Here is a 26,130-nt window from a genome sequence, read left to right as displayed (position 1 = left end):
CAGCAGAACAGGAGCTAGGCCCGACAGCACCGCCAGCCAAGGCTAGCAAGCGGCCCTACATAGCAATCAGTCATTGGATAACTAACCGTTGCAGCATCAGCTGAGGGGGTCACGTAAGACTTCCGCACAAGAGTAGAGGGTGGGTGACAGGGCGCCGTGATAGCCAAAAAGACCACCAACTGTAGAGCAACCTCCAGAATGGTAAAACACACCACCCCGGCATCCATGTTCAGGAAACGTCACTCCATACCCACCCCCGCATCACAGGCCCCCCAAACAAACAAGTGGGCCAAGCAGCAGGAGAACACGCTGATCCCCAACCCCCCGTCATCCAATCAACAGCGGCAGTCTGCAGGAGTTACACCCCGGGAGACATGCAAAGTCATGGGCGCTCCAGTCCAGTTCCATAGACCCAGGTCGGATGCGGAAAGCCCCCCCCCCATCAGCCCAAAATGGTACCCCGTCCCCCCGTACCCAGAGGTTGAGGTCTACCTGCCGAATTCCTTATCCAGCCAGTCGACTGCTTCCTCCGGGTGATCAAAAAAACGTACAGAGCACTTGTATTGAACACGGAGCTTGCTCGGGTACAGCATGCTGTACTTGATCTCCTTTTCTCTGAGCCGCCTCCTGACGTCATTAAAGGATCTTTGTTTCTGTTGCGTGGCTGCGGAGAAGTCTGGAAACAGCATAACTTTTGCGTTTTCATGGCGCAATTCCGGCAGTCTCCTGGCGCAGGACAGGATCATGTCCCGATCCCGAAAGTTCAAAAAACGAACCAGGAAGGGGCGAGGGAACTCTCCAGGTGGGCGCCTGCCAGTAGGGACCCGGTGTGCCCTTTCCACCACATACGCAGGGGACACCTCTTGCAAGGACAGGAGCTGCTTGTAAAATTGTTCTGCAAATTGAGCTGGCTGATCCCCTTCCGCCCCCTCGGGGAGCCCCACCACTCGGACATTATTGCGCCTCTGGCGGTCCTCAGCATCAATAGCCTTATATTGCAGGGACCTAACCTGGTCCCTGAGCTCTGCCAACTGGGCTCCATAACCATGGGACTCGTCCTCCACTGCTGACACCCTCGTCTCCACTGTACTGAGGCGGCCCCTAATCTTGTCCAGATCATGCCTGATCAGGGTACATTCAGAGGACAGATGATCAATCCGCCCCATAAGTTCTGCCTTGCTGGCATTAATCGCCTCCAGGATAGGTTTAGTGATGTCAGTCACCTCAATGCCCGTGGACTGTGCCTGGCTTGGGAGGATTTCTTCAGCCTCCTGTAGCAGTGACATACCTCCCTGCTGCAGCACGGAGCTCCGTGGCTTCGGCGGGGAAGACAAGATGGCGGGGGCGGGGCCAGCCTCCATGTTCTATGCGGCGGTGGCTTTCCGCAGGGTATTACAGGCTTTAGCCGCTTTCCTTGCGGCGGACGAAGGCATCCTCAGCCGCAACGCAGTATCCCCTACTCGGTACGGTGCCTGGCGGGTGCGGGAGTCGCTCCACACGGTCGGGTGGCTATAGGAGGAACGGAGCTGTGAGACGCCGCTGCTGCCTTGTTCACATCTGGCCGGAAGTCACTTCTAATGTATCTTTGAAATGTTTTTTTTTTTTTTTTTACCCAAAACTTTTAATACATTACAAAGAACAGAGAAGTGTTTATAAACCCAATAAATTTATATTTTCAGAACTTGATCTTTAAAGGTGACCATACATTGCACTCAGATCTTAAATACATTATATTTAGTGCAAGAGCCTGTTTGATTTCCTATAATTTGAATTAATTGTTCAAGTTTGTCTTCCTATTAACTATTTTGCCTAAATATCGAGTTATACAGAGATTGACAATCAGGTTGCATAGTGCATGACCATCCTAAGTGCCAAATTTGGAATGTAGATGTGCCATGACCCATTTGTATTTTCCAGACGATATTTCTTGGGCATTATACAAGGTACACGAGAACACATCTTTTTTCAAGACATGCTAGAGTGATCAGGAATCTTCAAACTACGGCTCTCCAGCTTTTGCGGAACTACACATCCCATGAGGCATTGTAAAACTCTGACATTCACAGACATGACTAGGCATGATGGGAATTGTAGTTCCTGAACAACTGGAGGGCCATAGTTTGAAGAACCCTGTGCTAGACCATTATTATGCCTCCAGAATTGGGAGTATTCTACCCAACTTCTCTCTGCTGGTGGACACAAGACCATACATCTATACATACAGTCAAGTCCATAAATATTGGGACATCAACACAATTCTAATCTTTTTGGCTCTATACACCACCACAATGGATTTGAAATGAAACGAAGATGTGCTTTAACTGCAGACTTTCAGCTTTAATTTGAGGGTATTTACATCCAAATCAGGTGAACGGTGTAGGAATTACAACAGTTTGCATATGTGCCTTCCACTTTTTAAGGGACCAAAAGAAATGGGACAATTGGCTGCTCAGCTGTTCCATGGCAAGGTGTGTGTTATTCCCTCATTTTTCCATTCACAAGGAGCAGATAAAAGGTCCAGAGTTCATTTCAAGTGTGCTATTTGCATTTGGAATCTGTTGCTGTCAACTCTCAATATGAGATCCAAAGAGCTGTCACTATCAGTGAAGCAAGCCATCATTAGGCTGAAAAAAACAAAACAAACCCATCAGAGAGATAGGAAACATTAGGTGTGGCCAAATCAACTGTTTGGAACATCCTTAAAAAGAAAGAACGCACTGGTGAGCTCAGCAACACCAAAAGACTCGGAAGACCACAGAAAACAACTGTGGTGGATGACCGTAGAATTCTTTCTGTGGTGAAGAAAACACCCTTCACAACTGTTGGCCAGATCAAGAACACTCTCCAGGAGGTAGGTGTATGTGTGTCAAAGTCAACAATCAAGAGAAGACTTCACCAGAGTGAATACAGAGGGTTCACCACAAGATGTAAACCATTGGTGAGTCTCAAAAACAGCAAGGCCAGATTAGAGTTTGCCAAACAACATCTAAAAAAGCCTTCACAGTTCTGGAACAACATCCTATGGACAGATGAGACCAAGATCAACTTGTACCAGAGTGATGGGAAGAGAAGAGTATGGAGAAGGAAAAGAACTGCTCATAATCCAAAGCATACCACCTCATCAGTGAAGCATGGTGGTGGTAGTGTCATGGCGTGGGCATGTATGGCTGCCAATTGAACTGGTTCTCTTGTATTTATTGATGATGTGACTGCTGACAAAATCAGCAGGATGAATTCTGAAGTGTTTTGGGCAATATCTGCTCATATTCAGCTAAATGCTTCAGAACTCATTGGACAGTGCTTCACAGTGCAGATGGACAGTGACCCAAAGCATACTGCAAATACAACCAAAGAGTTTTTTAAGGGAAAGAAGTGGAATGTTATGCAATGGCCAAGTCAATCACCTGACCTGAATCCAATTGAACATGCATTTCACTTGCTGAAGACAAAACTGAAGGGAAAATGTCCCAAGAACAAGCAGGAACTGAAGACAGTTGCAGTAGAGGCCTGGCAGAGCATCACCAGGGATGAAACCCAGCATCTGGTGATGTCTATGCATTGCAGGCTTCAGGCTGTAATTGACTGCAAAGGATTTGCAACCAAGTATTAAAAAGTGAAAGTTTGATGGATGATTGTTAATATGTCCCATTACTTTTGGTCCCTTAAAAAGTGGGAGGCACATATACAAACTTTTGTAATTCCTACACCGTTCACCTGATTTGGATGCAAATACCCTCAAATTAAAGCTGAAAATTCTCAAATCCATTGTGGTGGTGTGCAGAGCCAAAAAGATTAGAATTGTGTTGATGTCTCAATATTTATGGACCTGACTGTATATCTATATATATACACACACACTGAAGCTAGAGGCAATATACATTGGCCTGGAAGTGAATCTGTACAAAGTATGTGTGTGTGTTTTGAGGCCAAATCGTTTAGACATACAAACATGACCCAGACAAACACCACCCCATGTAAAAATAAATAAAAAAAATGATCTTAATTTGCAAATAAGGATCATCTCTTCCTCAGAGAACAGTGAGCGGGGCATGGTGGTGGGAGGAAATTAGCAGCAGGACATGCAACTTCCTGTAGGGGTGTGATGTCATTCATGTGTGCTGGCCACCGCTTCCAGGAACCAGATATGCGCCACGGGTGCTTACCTCCGCGCACACAGCAGTTGCACATTTCACATACACAACGGTCACACATCTAGATGCAGGAACCCATTTTTTTTTAATTAATAGTAAAGCGCCTAGAGGCGATTCAGTTCGCATTGTGCGCTATACAAGTATTTAATTCATTCATTCAGTAAAGCAGATGCAGATTTCCAGGACTGGACTAACAAATGTTTCTAGTGAAAGGCAACTGGTGTTTTCTATTAAACAAGATTTAAATGGGCCATTGACATGCATGACAGTTGAACTTAGGAATGTGTCTTTGCAAAGTTAAACTAAATGAAATCCTTTCTTATTTTTGCTTGGGGATAGAGTGCAGAGGGATTAGAAGTCTTGTCAGTTTTTGGGCATGTCTGCACCCCTGATAGGGTGAAGACATCCCGCAAATTTTGCCACTTTTTCCTCCAATTTATTCACTTCCTGTCACATAGCCAAACAGGAAGTGAGGGTAAAACCATACCAATGTCTTTCCTTGGGGACACACAGTTCAATCTAAATAGTTTCCATTAGGTAAATTGCACTCTTTTTTTTATAATTTTTATTATGCATATGAATTAAAACATCCAAGACATTTGAGAGATGTTACAATGAGTCACAATGGATAATGGATCATAACAAATACCTGTACAGACCTCAATTTTCCAGTACATATCCATTCAAAGTATTGCTATTCTCTCATAGTTCCACGTAGTAGTTTTTTTATTTTTATTTTTTTTATTTAACAATGAAATTCTAATTAACTGAAATTACATTTTCAATACAGTCCATTTAACATGGTTCCTATGGAACACGTTCTGTAGTGCAAACCTACAAAATGCAAAAAGCACTAAAAATGAATAGGTGTGAAACAGGCCTTAGAGTCCACCCATCTGAACCATACCTTCCTAAACTTTTTGGGAGCTCCTCTAGCTCCATAGGTCATCTTATACATCATTACGTCCGCATTAACAATCTTTAGTCATATTCCAAGTGTCAGCTGTTCCACGTGAATCCACCTCCTGGCAATAAATTTCCTTACTGCAAAGTACAGAATCCTAAGAAACAATTTTGTGTGGGCAGTCATCTCTTCCTGGTCAAAGACCCCCAGAAGGCAATGCAGGGGAGAGCATATATTAGGTAGGTCAAATTGATCTGAAATAAATTCAGATACCTGAGACCACAGTGGTCTAATCTTCGTACATTCCTACACCATGTGGAGGAAGGTGCCCTCCCCACCCATGCATTTATGACAGAGTGCAGAATCCTTTCTGTGCATTCGATACAGTCTCATTGGCGTATAATATACCTGGTGTAGGTATCTAAATTGAATCATTTTATCCGTGGAGGAGATAACAGATCCCAGATAGGTATCCAGTACCTCCTGCCATATTTCCTCTGACAACACCGGGATGACCGCCCCCACCTTGATTGAGCTTTAGATTTGGACCCTATTTCTTCCGGCCCAACTGCCCTATAGTATCTAGAAATTTGTTTAGTTGGATCCGGATCGATCAGTACCCTTTCCAGCCCCGTGTTTTGTACCTGAGGTTTATCACCTCCGAACTGTGCAATCGACGCATGCCGCAACTGCGCATACCGGAAGAACCACGTCCCAGGTATACTAAACTGGTCCTTCAGCTGGGAAAAGGTGGAGAGACCCTCTTCCTGACATATATGGTGTAGATATTTTATGCCATACTTAGCCCAGGTCACGTGCCCAATCCCCCAAAGATCTGTTACACCATAAGGGGTTATTTGGAGATAGCCGTAATGGCTCATCTTTTCTCCTCTGGGAACAAAGGTGAAATATTTTCCCTGGTAGTGCCATGACTGATCCCACTTTTCTTCCTGGGACCCCCCTCCTGTTTTGCAGGGTTTCTTGTAAGGTGGCAACCTTAGTAGTGGCTTTGGGAGTCTGGGGAAAGAGTCACCAGTGTAAGAAAGATAATTGTGAAGCAAAAAAATAGGAACGCAAGTCCAGAAGGGCCATTCCCCCCTTTGTGATAGGTAACTTCAGGATCGCCAGAGATAGCCTGGGGGCTCGCGATCCCCACAAAAAACAACAATAATAGAGTCAATATGTTTTGAAAATCCACAGTATCACGAACACCGGGGAATTGGAGAGGTAAATTGCGCTCTAGCATTTTGCACAGTGTACACCCCAAATTATTAGGTATCTTGGACTTTGGGGTTTATTTACTAAAGGCAAATCCACTTTGCACTACAAGTGCACTTGCAAGTGCAGTTGCTGGAGATCTGAGGGGGACATGCAAGGAAAAAAAAAGCATCTTTGGTTCTCTCCCGCTTTATGCTGTCCCTGTCTTTACACAATAATGTGTTTGTGTTGCAGGTGGGAGGAAAGATGGACAAGAACAGATTTGTAGCTTGTATTGCAGAGTGGATTTGCATTTAATAAGTCCCCAAATACCTAATCATTTTGGGGACCCACAAACGGACAGTCTCTTAAGGATTTAAACATTTATTAGTCACAACATCTTGAGGAAGATTTTGCAAAATAATGCAGCACACTAACAATCTACAAACGACACACATTGACAATATCAAAAATATTTCAGGGAAAACAAACCCCTAGCCAAACACACAGCAAGCCAGCCCATGGGTGGGTGCTTGGGGGCAGGAGGGGCTCGGGCACCCCAAAAGTCAACCACCTTGTTCCCATATTCAGGGGGACAAGGGCCTCTTCCACACAACCCTAAGCTGGGGTTGTGGGGGGCTGCAGACAGGGGGCTTTACGGAATATGGAAAGCCCCTTTAAACTGGTAGGTACAAGGTGCTTTGTGGTTGGTATTGGGCTGAGCCCAACATGCCCCAAAGGCAGCCACCTGTGTTGAGTGGATGTGGCCTTGTAGGGTTCAGGAAGGGGTTGGGGTGATCGCTCTTCTCCTCCCTTTCCTAGCTGGTGCTGTTGTATGCTCTGAAAAAGGACGTGGCTTGTATTAGTGAAGGTGCTCCCAGCCTTTGGAGAATGGAATGGAGTGTGGAGTTCCCCTTTAAGAGCAAAAGCTAGCCCATGGAAATAACATGCATTAGAGGGGAAAGGTTAAATGCCCTTTTAAGAGGAGCTAGAGGAGCGAGAGTCTTTTTACATAATTTTAACAAAGTGCATGTCACATGTTGGTAACGTAACGTCAGTGGCGGCTGGTGCTCCATTTTTTTAGGGGGGCGCAAAAAAAAACACAACCACCCCCCCCCCCACCCCCAGGTCACTTGCCGTGATGGGGCCTATAGACAGAAAGACAGAGGGATAGATTGGATAGGACAGACAGATAGACAAATAGACAGATATACAAAAGATAGACATACAGACAAGTAGATATGCAGTTAAACAGATAAATAGATATCCATAGATAGATATACAGACAGACGGACGGATGGACAGATAGATACACCGACAGACATTCAGATAGACAGATATACATATAGATAGATAGATAGATAGATAGATATACATATAGATAGATAGATAGATATACATATAGATAGATAGATAGATATACATATAGATAGATAGATAGATAGATAGATAGACATATAGATAGACATATAGATAGATAGATAGATAGATAGATAGATAGATAGATAGATAGACATATAGATAGATAGACATATAGATAGATAGATAGATAGATAGATAGATAGATAGATAGATAGATAGATAGATAGATAGATAGATAGACAGATAGATAGATAGAGAGAGAGCGAGGGTGAGAGGGAGAGAGAGAATACTGACCTGTGGAGGATGAGTGTAGGACGCAGTGCTGGGAGCCCTTGTTGTATACACATACAGGAGATGTGTAATGAAGGCTGCAGCAGATTGTCGGGTGAAAAGCTGGAGCAGAGGTTGGATCCAGGGCAGAGGTGAAGCACAGAACAGCTCCCTCCACCCCACAGACTGTACATACAGCACAAGGTGCTGCTGTAGATGTGCGGGGTGGACAGATCATTACAGGCTTAGTAATATTACCTGGGCTTCCCATCCACACAGAGCCAAAATGAAAGTAAGCCGCCCGTCCATGGCTCCGCCCAGACAGAAGGAGATGCAGGAGAAATACCCAATGAGCATGTAGAGGCGCACTGCATAGCGCCACAGGGCATCAAAAACCACCGCAAATTAAGCGATTTGCCTGCAATCACGGGATTGCATTGGCATGACGCTTCCATAGTGCACTGTGACCGGCGCCCGCCGGAACACAGTGCACTTACAGGAACTTTTTTTTTTTCTTAAAGGGACCATTTTTTTTAATTATTATTTTTTTTTAATTAGACTGGTTTTGGGGGGTGGCGCCCATGCGCCCCCTATGGACGGGCCTCCACTGCGTAACCTGCTAACATGTCCTGTGTGAAAAAAATCGGTAAAAAATACATAAAGGTTAACCAACGTTAAAAAAAAAATTGTCATGTTCAGAGGTGCACCCGTTCAACCCACGCAATTGCATTTACGTTGCATAACATTTACTAAGATTTTGGGCGCACAGTGAACAAACTCATGTGAACGAGTGCAAGAGCCGATTGCGCATGCACAGTGCTTACATTGATCTCGCACAGTTCTAAACGTACTTGCAGGCACAGCAGGCTTGCTCTGAAAAAGTTAATTTCTCCTTCTATTTTGGCCATATTTGTTACTGGTTTAAACTTCAGCAAGCCATCTTCACCACATCTAGATGGCTAAATGCATTGAGTTTCTGCCATGTGATTGGCTGATTAGCAATTTGTGTTACCAAACAATTGAACAGCTGTACCTAATAAAGTGGCCGGTGAGTGTATAGATTTCCTTTAAATACATTTGGTAAGAAGCAATTTGGAATCTCTGTAACTTTCTGTTCCATCACAACTAAAGTGGAACTCCGGTCTTACCTTATTTTTCCCACAATGGTAGCAAGTCCTCAACTGTGTTGAAAATGTTTACTCCGAATTTCCTGCAAGCCTGCATCTCAACAATAAAACCGTTTAAAGCTGCGGCAGCTGTCTTGAGCCCGCCTTAATTTCCTGTCTGAATTGCTTCGGTCATCAGTCCCCTCTCCACTTAATTCTTACTGTCATAGTTATATAGTTACATAGTAGGTGAGGTTGAAAAAAGCCTATGTGTGTGATTATACGTCAGTATTACATTGTATATCCCTGTATGTTGCGGTCCTTCTGGTGCTTATCTAATCGTTTTTTGAATCGATCGATGATCCTCGCTGAGACCACCGCCTGTGGAAGGTAATTATTATACAGGTTTTATATATATTGTGGAATTCCACATCCTTGCCACTCTTACAGTAAAGAACCCTCTACGTAGTGTAAGGTTAAGACTCTTTTTTTCCAATTTTAATGAGTGTCCACGTGTCTTTTTAGACTTATTAGGTCATTGCCCACCTCTTACAGTTTTTAGCTTTCTCTCCTATTAATCATTTTGTTCCAATGCATTATTTGAAAGAACACATTCCCAGCATCCCTAGATGTACATGTTCAAACAACTCACCAGCAGATAGCACAGCAGTGCAGCACCGATTGGCCAGCCGAGAGGAGCATGCACTTCTAAAGGGATTCTTGGGATGTGTTCTTTCATATAACGTTCTTGAAAGAAGATCTGACCTAAGGTGCTGTGACTTTTAAAGGAACCTGCCAGCCCCTCCCAGCAAACACAGAACAAAGAGCAGCGAGCAGACCCAGTGATGGCACTAATGGGTCCCAAAAAATGTATTTCTTCAAAAATAAAATGGTTTGATTGAAAATTATTAATTGTATGGTGATCGCATAGTAAGGGATGGGGGCAGAGAGAATAAGAGAAGGTATTATAAGTATACATTACACTTCAGGTTTAAGGCAGATTTCCTCCTTCGAGCTATTTCATTTCATTGGCTTTATATTTCTCTCCCTCTTTATGCTGCCCCTGTCTTTACAGAATAATGTGTTTGTGTTGCAGGTGGGAGGAAAGATGGACGAGAACAGATTTGTAGCTGTGACGAGCTCCAACGCAGCCAAGATTCACAACATGTACCCACGTAAAGGGCGTATTATCCCCGGAGCCGATGCCGACATTGTGGTGTGGGATCCAGAAGCCGCCAGGTACGTACTGTGTCCCAATACCGAAATAGATACTTTGTGGTTCAGTTTTGCGTCAGTATAAAATTAATTGGCGCAAATTGCACTGCAAAGAATTGCATGCGATTTGAACAGGAATGAGGTTTGATTCCTGTCCGAATCACATGCTATTTTACCCTCCGTTCCCGTGTGTGTGTGTGTGTGTGTATATGGAAAGGGAAAAGCGCCATCTAGTGGGCAGTTTATTAAAAATGTTAGCACTCACATTACATATCTGGCAAAATCTGCATAGGTGTCCCGGTCCCGCCAATCACAGTGAAGGTGCTCCGAGGGCTGGAGGAGATGTATAAGTGGTCTGCCCCCAAGCTGACATCACTTCCACCGTATATCTACGGGGTCCTGGAACTTCTCCTCTAGCCCTGTAAGCACCTCCAGCGGCCATGATTTGCTATTATTGGCGGGACCAGGACACCTATGCAGATTTCGCATTTGGCCAGACATGTACTGTGAGTTCTAACACTTTTAATAAACTGCCCACTAGATGGTTCTTTTACATTTCTATACACACACACAGGAGCAGTGGGGGAAATTTCATACAATTCGGACAGGAATCGCACCACATTTCTGTTCTAATCTAAGTGATTCTTTGCAGTTCGACTTGCGACAGTTTTTTTTTATATATTGACTCAAATTGCACCGCAAAGTGTCAGACTGAACTTGACTGAAAGTATGGGTACTTTTACTCACCGATTAAAAAAAACGGTATTGGTACAACCCAAGACTTTACATATATTGCTTCTTTCAGTTTTGTAGGCTGTTTATTGCAGGTTGTCTGTCTGTATCTGCTCTGCAGGACCATCTCTGTCAGCACCCAGGTCCAGGCTGGAGATTTCAACCCCTACGAGAATATGCGATGCCATGGAGTGTCACTGGTCACCATTAGCCATGGCCGCGTGGTGTACGAGAATGGCGTCTTTATGTGTGCTGAGGGATCTGGCTCCTTCTTCCCGATGAGGACCTACCCAGATTACCTGTATAAGAAGATGATCCAGAAAGAAAAGGTGAGTAGTGGTATCATGGAGAAGGGAGACAGGGAATATGCCAATGTAGGTACAGGGTAATAATGTTATTAAAGCAGACCTTGCAGTCCACAGTAGATATGGAGCTGTAGAGTACCCCCTAACCAATGAGCATCCCAAATCCCATGAGAATGTGTTCCTGCAAAGTACACAGAGATTTAGTATCCCCAGCTTTCCCAGATTCCACAGAAAGGCCAATTGAGAACATTGGCTCTTAGGTGAAGAAGTAAGATGCCAAGGTACTGTAGGTAGGTTGTTTCCCCCTCTTTTTTTTGTTTTGTTAATGGTTTTGTTTTTTTAGCCTTAGTGGTGTAGGATGATGTAGATTGAGGAATAACATATAGCTCCAAGTTCTGCTTTATCCACTCCAGCTCCAGAAGGTTTACCCCCCTTCATGACCATTTTGCGATATTGCACTGTTACTTTGACTGACAATTGCGCGGTCATGCGACATTGTACACATATACAATTGATGTCCTTTTTTTTTCCACAAATAGAGCTTTTTTTGGTGGTATTTGATCACCTCTGCAATTTTTATTTCTTGCGCTGTAAACAAAAAAAGACAGACAATTTAAAAAAATAAAAATATATATATATATATATATATATTACTTTCTGCTATAAAACATATCCAATAAAAAATTTAAAAAATGTAATTTCTTCATCAATTTTGGCCAATATGTATTCTGCTACATATTTTTAGTAAAAAAATACCAATAAGCGTATAGTGATTGGTTTGCGCAAAAGTTATAAACTTCACTAGTATTGGCGGCGTTTAGCGACTTATATCGGGACTGCACAATTATGGTGGACAAATCGGACACTAAGTGACCCTTTTTGGGGACCAGAGACACTAATACAGTCATCAGTGGTAAAAAAATATCCGTTGCCACTGTACTAATGACACTGGTAGGGAAGTGGTTAACCTCAAGGGCGATGAAAGGGTTAAATGTGTTCCCTGGATGTGCTTTCTAACTGTGGGGAAGGTTCCTTCACTGGGGGAAGACAGATCTGTGTTCCTGCTTAGCAGAAACACAGGATCTTCATCTTCCCCTCTCACAGAATGGCAATCTGCCGTGTTTACATAGACAGACCGGTGTTCTGCCTCTCTCAGGAACAATCACCGGGTGCTGGCGAACATTGGGTCCAGGGGACCCGCTGATTGGCTCCTGGTGTGTCCAATCACAGCAGGAACTGGTCGCCAGCGGCATGCATGTTCCATGTTCACCCCAAACCTGGAAATGTAATCGACGTAGAGGTACATGATTTTTCGTTGAAGGGCCACGGTCGGGGTCTGGAAGCGGTTAAAAGTGAATTCCATCTTACAAAGACTACATGCTGTACAAAGGTATTTGCCCACTGGCATCAGCCCTTCACAAACCACAGAACTTTTGATCCAAAGGAGACAAAATTAACTTCTACTGAAAGAGAAACTGAAATCTAGTAAGTTTCCCCAAAAATGCAGGCAGAGGGCAAAGGATCCATCATTAGCTTTGTAGCTAATCACTGACTTACCATGTCATATTTTTCACTATGGGGATTATTTACTAAAGGCAAATAGACTGTGCACATTGCAAAGTGCAGCTGCTCCAGAGCTTAGTAAATAAGGTAAATCTTCACTTTGCAAAGAATATCCAATCACATGCAAAGAAAATAAAAAAACAGCATTTTTGCTTGCACATGTGGGGTTACCACCTTTTCTTCAAGCCAACCCCGAACACTTTAGCGGCCTGGGGAACCTTGGGTGCCCCAAGGAGAGTAGTAATGTGGTGTGCATAGCGTGCCATAGTGAACAGTGGGTGTGGCCAAATTGCTCTTTCTAACATCATCACCCTGCCACCCAATGATGCCAAACTTGCCCCAAGACAGCTGCCTGCAGCTCCTGGATGGCATCAGATTTGTGTGACTATCTTGGTTATGTGAGGAGCCACTGCCGGTTTGAATAATGTGCCGGGTTTCAGTTTGCCTGAAACCTGGATATGTGATTTAAAACCCAGACTGTCTGGGTGAATCCTGGACAGGTGGCAACCCTATGCACATGGTTGCTTGATGGTAGTCAGCAGAGCTTCTGCTCATTTACTTGAAGTAACTGCACTTTGCAAAGTGCAAAGACTATTTGCCATTAGTAAATCAACCCCTGTGTGTCTTCGTGGAGGAGGCCTATTGGTAGTGTGTATATCTGTAACAAATAAGTGCTGTATACATCAATTTGCCATAATATTAAGATCACTGATCGATAAAGGTAATGGCATTGATTATCTCTTTACAATGGCATCTGAAAGTCTGTGGGATACACTAGGCCAGGGTTTCTCAACCAGGGTTCTATGGAATCCTAGGGTTCCTCCAGAGGTTGAGGGGGGTTCCTTGAGCAACTAACAATTTATATCACTCAGACAAGTTTCCACTTACACCATTGATCTCGTTAGCTATCTATAAGGAGTTAATTCTTCCCAATGACCACAAGTGTAAGGAGCATTCTTCCCACTGACCATCACACTAATGTATCTTGAGTTGTAGATATGGTCATTTTTAGAAGGGGTTCCCTGAGACCGGAACATTATGTCCAGGGTTCCTCTGTGTTGAAAAGGTTAAGAAGGCTGCATTAGGCAGTAAGTAAACATGTTGTCCCTGAAGTTGATGTGTGAAAAGCAGAAAAAATGGGCAAGCGTAAGGATTTGAGCAACTTTCAAGTCATTCATGTGGATGTTACTTGACACTTTCCCTATACATAAACATTGTTGCTGACTAAGTACACCCCTTCATGGAAATGGTATTCTCTGCTGGCAGTGGCCCCTTTCAGCAGGATAATGTGCCCCACCACACTGCAAAAATGGTTCAAAAATGGTTTGAGGGACACAACTTTGGGTGTTGACTTGGCCTCCAAATTCTCCAGATCTCAATCATATGTGGGCTGTGCTGGAAAAACAATCCATGGAGGCCCCGTCTCGCATCTTACAGGACTTAAAGGATATGCTACTGATGGCTTGGTGCCATATACCACAGCACCCCTTTAGGGGTCTAGTGGCATCCAGGCCTCGATGGGTTAAGGGCTGTTTTGTTAGCAGAGGGGGTACCTACTCAATATTAGGTGGGTCACCGTAACGCTATGTCTTTTTGGTGTATATTATGTGCAATTCCATTGAATTAACACTAGCTGGAGATCTTTGCTCAGAGAAATGCAGCTAAATGAAATGCTGTTTTTGTATGTTAAATGAGCACACAATAAAATCATTTAGATAAAACTTCACCTCTATAAGCCGCCTTCATCAATCTGCAATGCCGCTTGGAACATGGACAACATGCTATATCAAAGCTGAAACTCCATGTGATAACATTGTGTGATTTACATGTTAGAATAAAGTTGATAAGAGATATTTGTGGCACATCCTGGCAGCATTCAGTGAGGAGGAGCCACAATCTATTATGTGCTGCCATGATCCTGCCAAAAACGGGGTGTCCTTGTCACTTCTGGGAGCTGAAAATACAGCTCCAACATCCATATCTTTCTTGTGCAAAGAGAAAAAAAGCCTGAATAAGAAAACAAATGCAGCCACTACATCTAAGGACTGGTAAGCTGCAATATATTACATTTTTGTTTTGGGGTTTAGATACACTTTAAAAAAGGAAAGGTTATACACCAAAGAGATAAAGTATTGCCCCCTTCCTGATTTTTTATATTCTTTTTAAAATTTGTCACACTCTAATGATTCAGATCATCAAGCAAATTTTAATATTACACAAGGATAACACGAGTAAATACAAAATGCGGTTCCTCCTCCTCCCTTGCTAAATCATGATTGAACTGAGATTAACCACATTTTTTTGTAAAGCTGAGTTAAATTTCACTTTCCACACTCTGACCTGATTACTGCCAGACCTGTTGGGTCAAGAAATCTCTTAAAGCGGAACTCCAGTCTCCACAGCAATTTTGTTTTAAAAGCACCACCATGGTTATTATTACTTGTACTGCAATAATTGGCTATTGTTGTAACTGTATTCATACCTGTTATTGTTACAGCTGTAATGGATGTGGGCATCTGAAGCCTGCTCCTGTTTACTTCCAGGGATTCGGTGCAGCTGGCTACCCAGCAAGCACCTCCCAATCTTGCGCCTGCGCAGTAATAACACTGCGCAGCGCAGTTTGTTGATTGCAGGTTACCATAGCAATGGAGGTGGCGGAAGTTTCCTGCCCTTTGTTATGGCTATGTGGAGATCCCTTTTGCGTGTAGGGAATTCAACTCCAAGTTGGATGGGATATCGCTAGTGAGCTTTCAACTCCGAGTAGGAGGGGGCAAACTCTATATAGTAAGCTCTCAACTCCGAGTAGGAGGGGGCAAACTCTATATAGTAAGCTCTCAACTCCGAGTAGGAGGGAGCAAGCTCTATATAGTAAGCTTTGAAATCCGAGTCGGAGGGGGCAAACTCTATATAGTAAGCTCTCAACTCCGAGTAGGAGGGGGCAAACTCTATATAGTAAGCTCTCAACTCCGAGTCAGAGGGGGCAAACTCTAAATGGCGATCTCTCAACTCTGAGCCAGAGGGGCAAACTCATAGTTTCAAAATTCAGGCAGGTCAGTCATGATTACAGATATACAGTATATATTTATTGTTTGCAGATGTTAAAGCGGAGTTCCACCCAAAAATTGAACTTCTGCTTTAAGCACTCCTCGCCCCCTTACATGCCACATTTGGCATGTCATTTTTTTGGGGGGGGTAAATGGGGCCTTTGTTAGGAGGGGGACTTCCTGTCCCACTTCCTCCTTCTGCCCAGGGACCGCCAAAGCGAATCCTCCTTTCGCCTTAGGCGGCCCCTCCCTCTAGGCCAGTGATGGCGAACCTTGGCACCCCAGATGTTTTGGAACTACATTTCCCATGATGCTCATGCACTCTGCAGTGTAGTTGAGCATCATGGGAAATGTAGTTCCAAAACATCTGGAGTGCCAAGGTTTGCCATCACTGCTCTAGGCGATCTCCTGGGACACGTGACAGGTCCCAGGAGATCGCTTGTCCACTCCGGGAGTGCAGCGCGACTCATGCATGCGCCGTGCGTGCCCGGCCGTGAAGCCGAAAGCTATCACGGCCGGGTACCTAGAGTGGCAATGGAGGCAATGGCGGAGAGGAGAGGGAGAGGAGCGGCCCTCCGTTCCGCCGCATTGCCAGACCATGGAACAGATAAGTGTCTGTTTATTAAAAGTCAGCAACTACACTGTTTGTAGCTGCTGACTTTTAATAAACATAAAGAACCTGGAACTCCCCTTTAATAGCCTACGCGTTTCAGTGCAGGTGCAGTGTTACCTTCATCAGGGCTGTTTTCCTGGAGCTCCAGATTCTGAAGCATGATTATATATTCAAAACCTATCTTTACAATAAGAATCTAAGTTTGAATAGGTAACAGATAACATAAAAGTTTTGGACCCTAAAAATACCTGTCTGCTAGCAGTTGTGATAGGCAAATGGGCATCGTGTTTCACCTCACTGATTACACATTTTTTTATAATGGTGCACAAATTTGTGGTCCTGTGTTTCCTTACCACTGAATCATATCCTCATCTCTCCTGATACCAAAATTTCCAACAGTGGCCTCAGCTCTCTCACCCCCATATTTCTGAGTTGTAAGATCTGCATGACAGGTAAACCATAATATAGTATAGTCATCCATAGAAGGAATGTACACAGTGTTCCATGACTTGCAAAAAATATTCTCTCCTCTTTCATTTAGATTCTGAGCCTGAAGTGCGTAGACCGCACCCCGTATCAAGGAGATGTAGCCGTGGTGGCGCATGCTGGGAAGAAAGAGACAGGAAGTCCGCTGGCAGACACTCCCACTCGGCCAATCACCCGTCACGGAGGCATGCGGGACCTCCACGAGTCCGGCTTCAGCTTGTCTGGTAAGTGGGGAGGGATGTGTTGTGCGGAGAGCTACTTTAAAGCTTAAATTCAGGTATCTCTAAAATTTTACTTTGAGGCTGGGTTCACATTGAGGAACGAAGCCGCTCACAGCAGAGGTCCGCTGCATCTCCATTCACCATTTCAGTTACGATTTCAGCCTGAATTTTTTACTGAATTGGGACCTGAAACAGGCCTAAAACCGCACAGGGCTCCTGTGAAATTCGCACCGGAGCTGCTCCGGAGATGTGTGAACCAGCTCCATAGAGAGCCGGTGACACATCCAATTCACACTGGTGTGAAACCAGCCTGAAGGGGAGTTCAGCTTTAAAGTAAACCTAATATCTAATTTTGGATGGTGTAGGGAATGGTTAAAACCTTTGTTGTATTTTTATTTATTTTTTACTTCTGTCTGTTCCACTGGAGAGATTTCCCTTCACATCCTGTTCTGAAAAGTAAGAGTAAGAGTAAGAGAAAATCAATCGAAAGTGAGGGAAATCATCTATCAGTATTCACTGCAACAAATTTCCACATTGGACAATATTCCCTCTTTCTTTCTTGTACTTCACGGGACACAGAGCAGCCATATACATTACTACCTGGGTTATGCACCACCTATAGATGAATGGACACTGGTAGAATAACCGAAAACAGGAACTGATCCCCTATATAACTCCTCACATACAAGAAGTACTCCAGTTTTTTTCACCAGTGTCTAAAATGGTGGATGGTCACTGTTGAGCTCTCTGTGAGCCTCCATGCTGTAATCCCGCACAGGTTCTTAAGAATCAAGAGACAGCGTTTCCAGATCGGATCCATTTAAAAAAGCTACTATGCCAAGATAAATGGTACCCGAGCCTCGTAAAGATGATCAAGGATCAACAACGAGGTTTTGCCTGTATTGCAACCTTTGGGTGCTGGACCACACGTAGTGGATTCCTGTACACCGCAGCGCTAAGGGTGCTGTACAGGTCCAAGGTAGTGGACCCTCATACTAAAAGGGTACCCAGTCCTTGAAGGTCCGTGGTGACAGAACCCGCCACGATGGGTGAAGGCTGGACTTCTGGCTTAGGCTATTGTCCTGCGGCGGGAATGGTAAGTGGCCCTGGGAAAAACCAGGGTCCAATTATTATATGTTCCCCTGCAACAATGTATGTTTAGGCTGACATGTTTTAAAAAAAAAAAGTTTACCTTGCTATGCTTGTTTTGCTCACTAGAGGGCATGGGTTTGCTGCTCTGTGTTTCTCTTCCCAGAGCTGCACAAGCTGTGAGATGCTTTAAAAAAATGTTTTACTTGCAATGCTTTTTTTTGCCCACTAGAGGTGGTAAGTTACCTGTAAAAAAACAGGGTCCAATTATTATCTATTTTCCCCTGCAACTATGTTGCTGGTTGGCGGAGGGGACACAGAGCAGTCTGTCCTGGGTGACATGTCCTATGGGTGATGACAGACACAGCCTAATTATGTTGCAGTAGCTGGAAGAACAGTTAATTATATAAGATTCTTCCAAGGGGAAATTATGGTACTGAGGAACTTGTGTATTGTGTCACAAAGCCAGTTACTATTGTTTCAGCAAGCTATGTCTTCCAAAGAAGCGTTCTGGGGGAAGTGCTGCAGCAAAAGGGCACGTGTTTCATCAGTGGCCCCTGTAGAGGCTAAACGGAACTCTGCTGCAATGTTCTCTCCTTAAAGACCGGATGTCACAGGGCAATGTGAGCCGATGTGTCTATCCGGCATTGTGGCTACTACCAGTACTACTACATCGTTTATTACTAAAGAAGACCTGACATCAGCTTTGGCTGGTTTACAGGGAAAAATTGCTGGAATGATCGCTTCTGTGACATAAAGTGGCAGGAAGTGTGACAGGTCCCCTTCCCCTATTCCTCCCATATTGGAGCAAGACTGGGTTGACAAGGTAGAAGAGGTAATGGCCGGTCAGGCAATTGATATCCAAACAGAGGAATCTTCCTCAGGTCAATCAGAGCCTGAAGAGGCTCAGATTATATCAGCCTCCCAAGCACAAAAGGTTCCCATCCATTTTCTTTTACAGCTTTTATGTTACCTCCAGTAGAGGTCCCTGAAACACCTTGTTCCTCCCTGGGTTCCTTGGAACCACAGCAGGGTACACAGCTATTTTCCTTTCACCCAGTCTTGAAGCAGATGGTATATTCCGACTGGGAGCACCCAGACAGGATATGTGTGCCTCCAAGGAGGTTTTCTCTGTTATATCCCTTGGAGGAAAGCTTTAGTAAGAAGTGGAGCATACCGGTTGTGGATGCAGCAGGTTTCCTCCCTGAGCAAGACCTTAACTTGTCCAGTGGGTAATACCCAGGTCTTTGCCCTTGTACACATGGTCGGAGATTCCGACAACCAAATCAGTCTGAGTAGCTCCGACGGATTAATTCCGGAAGAGGTCCGGAAGTGATGTTGCATACACACCGTCGGACTAAGTTGTCGGAAAATCCGATTGTACATAACATGATGACGTTATTTTGTTACGACGGGACTACGTTCAGGCTAGTAGCCAATAGCTTTGGTCTAGGAATTTGATCTGAGCATGCGTGGCACTTTGTCCGTCGGAGTAGGCTACACATGATCGGAGTATGTGCGATAGCAGCATTTTGTGGGAAAATTTTACCGGCAAGTTGGAAAACATGGTCCGTCGGATATTCCGACGGAAACAGTCCGATTCAGACCACACACAGTTGGAATATCCGACAAAACGGTCCGATAGGACACATTCCGTCGGAATCTCCGACCGTGTGTACAAGGGCTTTAAGGATCCTGCAGATAAGAAGCTGGAAGCCTTGTTAAAGGCATTTTTCGCCCTGGCAGGTTCCGCTATTCAGCCCACAGTAGCAACAATTGGGGTCTGTCAAGCCTTGAAGGATCAGGCTAGACGGCCCAATAGACCTGAGGATTCTGTTCAGGATAGAGCAGATCTGCCTTAGGCTCTTTGCTTTGCTATAGATGCCCTTAAAGACTCCATACAGCAGATCTCCCACATGGCTCTTTTGTCTGTGCACGTGCGCAGACTTTTCTGGCTAAAGAGCTGGTCAGCAGAGCTCCCTTGTAAGAGGATGCTAGCTGGTTTTCCTTTTCATGGAGAATGTTTGTTTGGGGATGATCTTGATAAGTACATCCAAAAGATATCTGGAGGAAAGAGTTCCCTCCTTCCTGTGAAAAAGGTAGCTACCCGGCCCTTTTTTAAGGTGCCACATACTAATTACTCAGGTTTTTCAGGCCCTAGGCAGTTCCGACGGCACCAGGGATCTGTTGCCAAAGGTAAAAAGCAGGGCCAGGGCGAAAAGAGGCAGTGGGTCCAAAAGTCCGCTAATACTGGCACCAAACCATCCTTGTGAAGGGACGCCCCTACTCCTGCGGTTGAGGGGGAAGGTTGCTGCAGTTTGCGGGATTGTGGGGGATGCTAATTCAGGACAGGTGGGTCATGTCCACAGTGTCTCAGGGGTACAGGCTGGAATTACGCTCTTACCCTCCTCAAAGATTTGTGAGGTCCAGCGTTCCCACTGACCTTTCAAGAAAGGGATTATTACTCCAAGCACTAGACCATTTAGTGCTACAGGGGGTGAACATGGAGGTCCCAGTTCCCGAAAGGGGAACAGGGTTTTATTTGAATCTGGTTCGAAAGCCAAATGGTGACATAAGACCAATTCTGGATCTAAGAGCACTGAACAGTCTCTCCCTTTTGGATGGAATCAGTCTGCTCTGTCGTGACCTCTCAAAAGAAGGAGATTTTCTGGCATCCATAGATATCAGGGATGCATACCTGCACGTACCAATTTTTCAACCTCATTAAAGACTTTTGCACTTTGTCATAGAGGAACAACATTTTTAGTTTGTGGCTCTGCTTTTTGGGCTCACAACCACACCTCCAGTCTTCACAAAGATCCTAGCACCCGTACTGGGTCTTCTAATTTCTTGAGGGATCTTGATTGCAGGCTACTTAGACGATCTCCTACTCGGGGATCAATCGCTGTGGGTTTTGATAAGAAACGTGACCTTTACGGTCCAATTCCTGGAACATCTCGGATGGATCATAATTTCTGAGAAATCGGCCCTAAAACCAGTTCAAAGACTGGAATACTTAGGCCTTGTTATGGACACAGTCCAGGCAAGAGTGTTCTTATCTCCAAGAAGGGTCGAGGCCCTAAAGGATTAAGTTCGGCAGGTAAGCCAAAAGAGACACCCGTCTGTCCTACTCTGTATGAGTCTGGGAAGGATGGTTTCCTCATTCGAGGCAATTTCATATGCCCAGTTCCATTCCAGGGCATTGCAGCAGAAAATTCTGTCTGCATGGAGCAGGAAGATGCCGGCTTTGGATTCATGCATGATTATAACCCCCAAGGCTCAAGGAAGTTTCACCTGGTGGTTAGTAGCCCAGCATCTGGTACAGGGAAGGTCTTTTCTTCCACTGTCGTGGAAGGATGTGACCAAAAATGCTAGTCTTTCCAGCTGGGGCACAGTAATGGAAAGTTCCACAGTCATGGGGAAATGGAATCTGAAGGAACAGGGACTGCTGAATTACTGGATGTCAAAGTTACAGGGTCATCCGGTAAGGGTGCAAACCGACAATGCCACAACTGTGGCCTATGTCAACCATCAGGGTGGCACCAAGAGTCCCACATGAAGGTCAGTCATGTGTTATCCTTGGCAGAAAGGCATGTGCCAGTGCTGTCTGCCGTCCTAATTCCGAGGGTAGAGAACTGGACTACGGACTATCTCAGCCGCCAACAGATACTTCCAGGAGAAGTTTTGCCAGCGGTGGGGTACACTGGATGTAGACCTGCTGGCATGCCAGGTCCAACTGCAAGATTCAGCATGTATTCAGAGCAAGAGATCCAATTGTGATCGGGATAGATGCTCTGGTAGTTCCCTGGATTAAATTCTCTAGATTTATACATTCCCCCCAATTACTCTTTTGCCACATCTTTTGGGCAGGATTCGAGAGGAGATGACATCAGTCATTCTGGTAGCTCCAGTCTGGACCAGGTAGTGAGATTAGCACCAGTGGTAACTACATTGGTGAATGCCAGAAAGGCAGAACACCAGGAAGGTTTATCACAGGGTTTGGAAGGCTTACATTGCGTGGTGTGAGACCAGAAGTTGGCATCCTCGCAGATGTTTGGTAGAGAGAATTCTCTCTTTTCTTCAGTCAGGGTTAGATAAAAGATTAGCCTTGACAACAATTAAAGGGCAGGTTTCAGCCTTATCAAAGTACTTCCAGAAGCCTTTGGCTTCACATTCCCTGGTCCGGACTTTTCTTCAGGGAGTGACTCACTTATTGCATCCCATTAAATCACCCCTTTGCCCTTGGGATTTAAAATTGGTTTTGTCGGTGCTACAGGAGCAGCGTTTTGAAACAATCAACGAAGCTCCATGAGTTCTTTTGACATGGAAGTTGGCTTTTTTTGCAATTACTTCAGCTAGAATGGTCTCCAAATTGGCGGCCCTTTCCTATAAGGAGCCATATTTGATTTTGCACCACGATACATTATAAAGTGGTGCTACGTCCTGTTTCGTCCTTTTTTTAGGTAGTTTCTTAAAGAGGAAGTAAACCCTTCCAAACAACTTGGACCTATAGGTAAGCCTAGATTAAGGCTTACCTGTAGGTCCAAGCAATATCTCCTAAACCTATATGGTTTAGGAGATATTTGCCCGAAAATGGGCACCGCTGTCTACGGCGCATGCGCCGTAGACAGCGGCGCGCATGCGCACTAAATGCGGCAAATCCAAGAATGGATTTGCCTAATTTGTCGACTCCCGTGCGCATGCGCGGGAGTGACGTCATCGCGGCTTCGCCGTATGGCAGCGGCGGAGCTGCGAGACGCGACTCCCGTGCGCATGCGCGGGAGTGGCGTCATCGCGGCTGCGCCGCTGTGATTCGTCGGAGCTGCGAGACGCCACCAGCAACATGGATGCGGCGGACTACAGGGGACAGCGGCGACTTCGCTGGCTCCTGTGTCAGGTAAGTGACACATAATGAGCTACTATGCGATGCATAGTAGTCCATTATGCTTTACCTTTGCAGGGAAAAAAAGAGGAAGTAAACCCATCAGGGTTTACTTCCTCTTTAATTTCATTTAAATCAGGACATTGTTCCTACCTTTTTTCTCTCAGCCTGGCTCACCAGAAGAGAAGCAGTTGCACCTTTTGGATGTGGTGCGGGTGGTCAAAGTCTACCTGGAAAGGTCTGCAAGCATCAGCAGTTCTGATGCATTTTTTGTTCTGCCGGAAGGTCCCAAGAAGGGTCAAACGGATTTCACTTTGGATTCGCCAGTTAATCACTCAGACCCTACCAGGGGTGTTGGCACCTCCTTGGCTTTTTGCCATCAGGCGTCAGTGGCGCAGATTTGCAAGGCTGCTACTTGGTCTTTGGTACATTCGTTCACAAGATTTTATCAGATGAATGATAAGGCAGCAGAGGACTTGGCCTGGCTTTTGGCTGTAGTGTCTTGCGGACTGCTGTATAAATCTGATGGTGTTTTCATACAGTGTGTCTCCCTCCCCTTAAGGCTATTGCTCTGGGACATCCCAGGTAGTAATGTATATGGCTGCTCTGTGTCCCATGATGTAAGAGACAGAAAATAGGATTTTTTTTCTTCATACTTACCTGTAAAATTCATTTCTTTGAGTACATCACGGGACACAGAGGACCCTCCCCTCTCTTTTTGGGAGTTCATTGCTTGCTACAAAACTGGAGTACTTCCTGTATGTGAGGGGGTTATATAGGGGATCACTTCCTGTTTTTGGTTATTCTACCAGTGTCCATTCACCTATAGTTGGCGCATAACCCAGGTAGTAATGTATATGGCTGATGTACCCAAAGAAAATTAATTTTACAGGTAAGTATGAAGAAAAATACAAAACTTCAATAAACTTTTTGAAACAAAAAATAAATAAAAAATTATGAAGAAAAAATTAAATTATTCCTGTTCCAGTGACAGCTCAACATTTGGATTTCCCATCACTTTCTGAATTGGCGACAACTCTCTAGGACAGAAAAACAGGGTGAATCTCATCAGTGGGTACACAGACCCCAATAAAACCTGGCAGGGGGTCTAACCCTTCCACATTCTAAAACAAAAAACAAGTTTTGGATTTAGATGCACCTCATCTCCTGTATAAGATCACAGATCCCAGTCATGTTGTTTTCATGATATATCTGTCTCTCTTTAGGTGCTCAGATTGATGACCATGTCCCAAAACGAGCCTCAGCCAGGATCCTGGCACCCCCTGGAGGCAGATCCAGTGGGATCTGGTAAAAGCACTGACCGACACCCACCGATTCCCTGGTCCACTACACCCCACTCCTGCAGGAGATCCACACAACTTCCTTCCCCACTTCACAAATCGCAAACACCTGTAATATGTCAAGAGAGAGGAATCCACTGTGACTCTACATCTGCCTACACCAGACTACAGCGCCCCCTCTTAGCGATGGACGGTGATGAACCATCAGGCCGACCAGAAACGTACCTGAATTTACCCAGAATTTACTTGTGAATTCCTCCACCACCGACGTCTTAATTTCCCATCTGTTGTAGTGATAACCAATGTTATGTTCTGTGCCGTGAGTGTGTGCGAGGTGCGAACAGTGTGAATGTTGCTGTCTTTGTGCTTCATCTGTGTCATGTTGCAGGAGTAGAGGTACGAATGGTGACCTGCAGCCTTCCCATATGCCAAGCTATGGCTGGCAGAACTATTATCTGAAACAGATCCATTATTCTTTCATAGTGCAGTAATAACAGCGAGACAAGCTCACATCTCCTATAACTGCCCAGTTCCTCCATGCATAGTCATCCTACATTGTCACAAGGGACAAAAACTTCCAAAATTTCTATTTTGTAGGTCAAAGCAAATTTTTTTCTCGTATAAATTGTCCAGTGGACCCTAAACATGATGTAGCCTGTTATATTCAGTGTAGAGAAGTTGAAGAGGTAACTTCATTGAGGGGTGTCTTTTTTGAGTATCTGTTTATTTTCCCCCACTCATTGCTTATCACTGGTTTGACTCAAAATGTGTGCACCTTGTTGGTGTGAACTTATTGTCTGCAACAAATATGGAGAGCCAGCGCTGCCCTATACACACACATTGTAAATTAATAATGTAGTCAATTCAGAACTCTCTAACACCACACAGTGGCTGCAAGTGGTAATTCTGGACATCTCACAGCTTACAACAGGATACATTCTGTTTCTTGGTCGGGTAGATGAAATTAAATCAGACTGAGTAATCTTGGCGTGAAGTACGGTGACTTCTGCTTTGTCACTCATATATCATTAATATTCAAGGGCTCTTTCACTACTGGGCTATATCCAGTCACCCCTCACAGCAATAATGTATGCAGAGCCTGGGGGAATGCTGGGAATTCACACTACGCCTCTATTTTTTCTGTGTATAAAAAAATACTCTGTATGGTGACCTGCTGTAGAGTTTCAATGTAGAACTGTGTGCACATTAAATGTCATTCAGGAGTCAGTGTCATAATTGGATTGTTTTATATTCCATCCATAGACCTAAAGTGGTTGTAAACCCTTACATATACCCAATCACTGGCTTCATGTGATACACAGAGATGAAACAAATCCTACACAAGTTGTACCTTTTTATCTGCTGTCTTTTCTTCTCAACATCCATTCAAAGTCCAGAATTTACACAGCTTGTCTGAGATTTTCAGAAAACAGGGGGCGGAGAGCTGAAGTTACACTCAAGTGAGGAGAGCTCTGAGAGCTGATTGGAAGGAAGAGACCCCCCCCCCCCCCACACACACACACACACACACACAGCACACAAGAACAGAGATGAGGCTGTCAATCTGCTGGAGGTCTCTCTCCTGTCACCATTTTCTCTTGGTGTCAGGAAAACTTGTCAGATGTGATTCATACTGATACTGAAGGAAAAAGGCAACAGACAAAAATGACACTTAGTGCTCTGGATTGA

General features: G+C 44.6%; 1 protein-coding gene across 1 annotated transcript in view; it reads left to right on the top strand.

The window, feature by feature from the left end:
- DPYSL5 (dihydropyrimidinase like 5) overlaps positions 1-25,664 on the top strand; it is a 175,971-nt gene extending 150,307 nt beyond the window's left edge. Inside the window, exons 10-13 of the mRNA XM_077489106.1 lie at positions 10,087-10,229; positions 11,059-11,266; positions 17,004-17,172; positions 24,367-25,664. Coding sequence (XP_077345232.1) covers positions 10,087-10,229; positions 11,059-11,266; positions 17,004-17,172; positions 24,367-24,452 — 606 coding nt within the window. The 3' untranslated portion in view covers positions 24,453-25,664. The remainder of the gene's footprint in view (positions 1-10,086; positions 10,230-11,058; positions 11,267-17,003; positions 17,173-24,366) is intronic.
- The last annotated feature ends 466 nt before the right edge of the window (positions 25,665-26,130 follow it).

The sequence above is a fragment of the Lithobates pipiens genome, unplaced genomic scaffold (assembly GCF_037356315.1).
Source record: "Lithobates pipiens isolate NorthernLeopardFrog02 unplaced genomic scaffold, aLitPip1_a1.2 Scaffold_18, whole genome shotgun sequence".
Taxonomy (NCBI): domain Eukaryota; kingdom Metazoa; phylum Chordata; class Amphibia; order Anura; family Ranidae; genus Lithobates; species Lithobates pipiens.
This window is presented reverse-complemented; position numbering and strand designations above follow the sequence as displayed.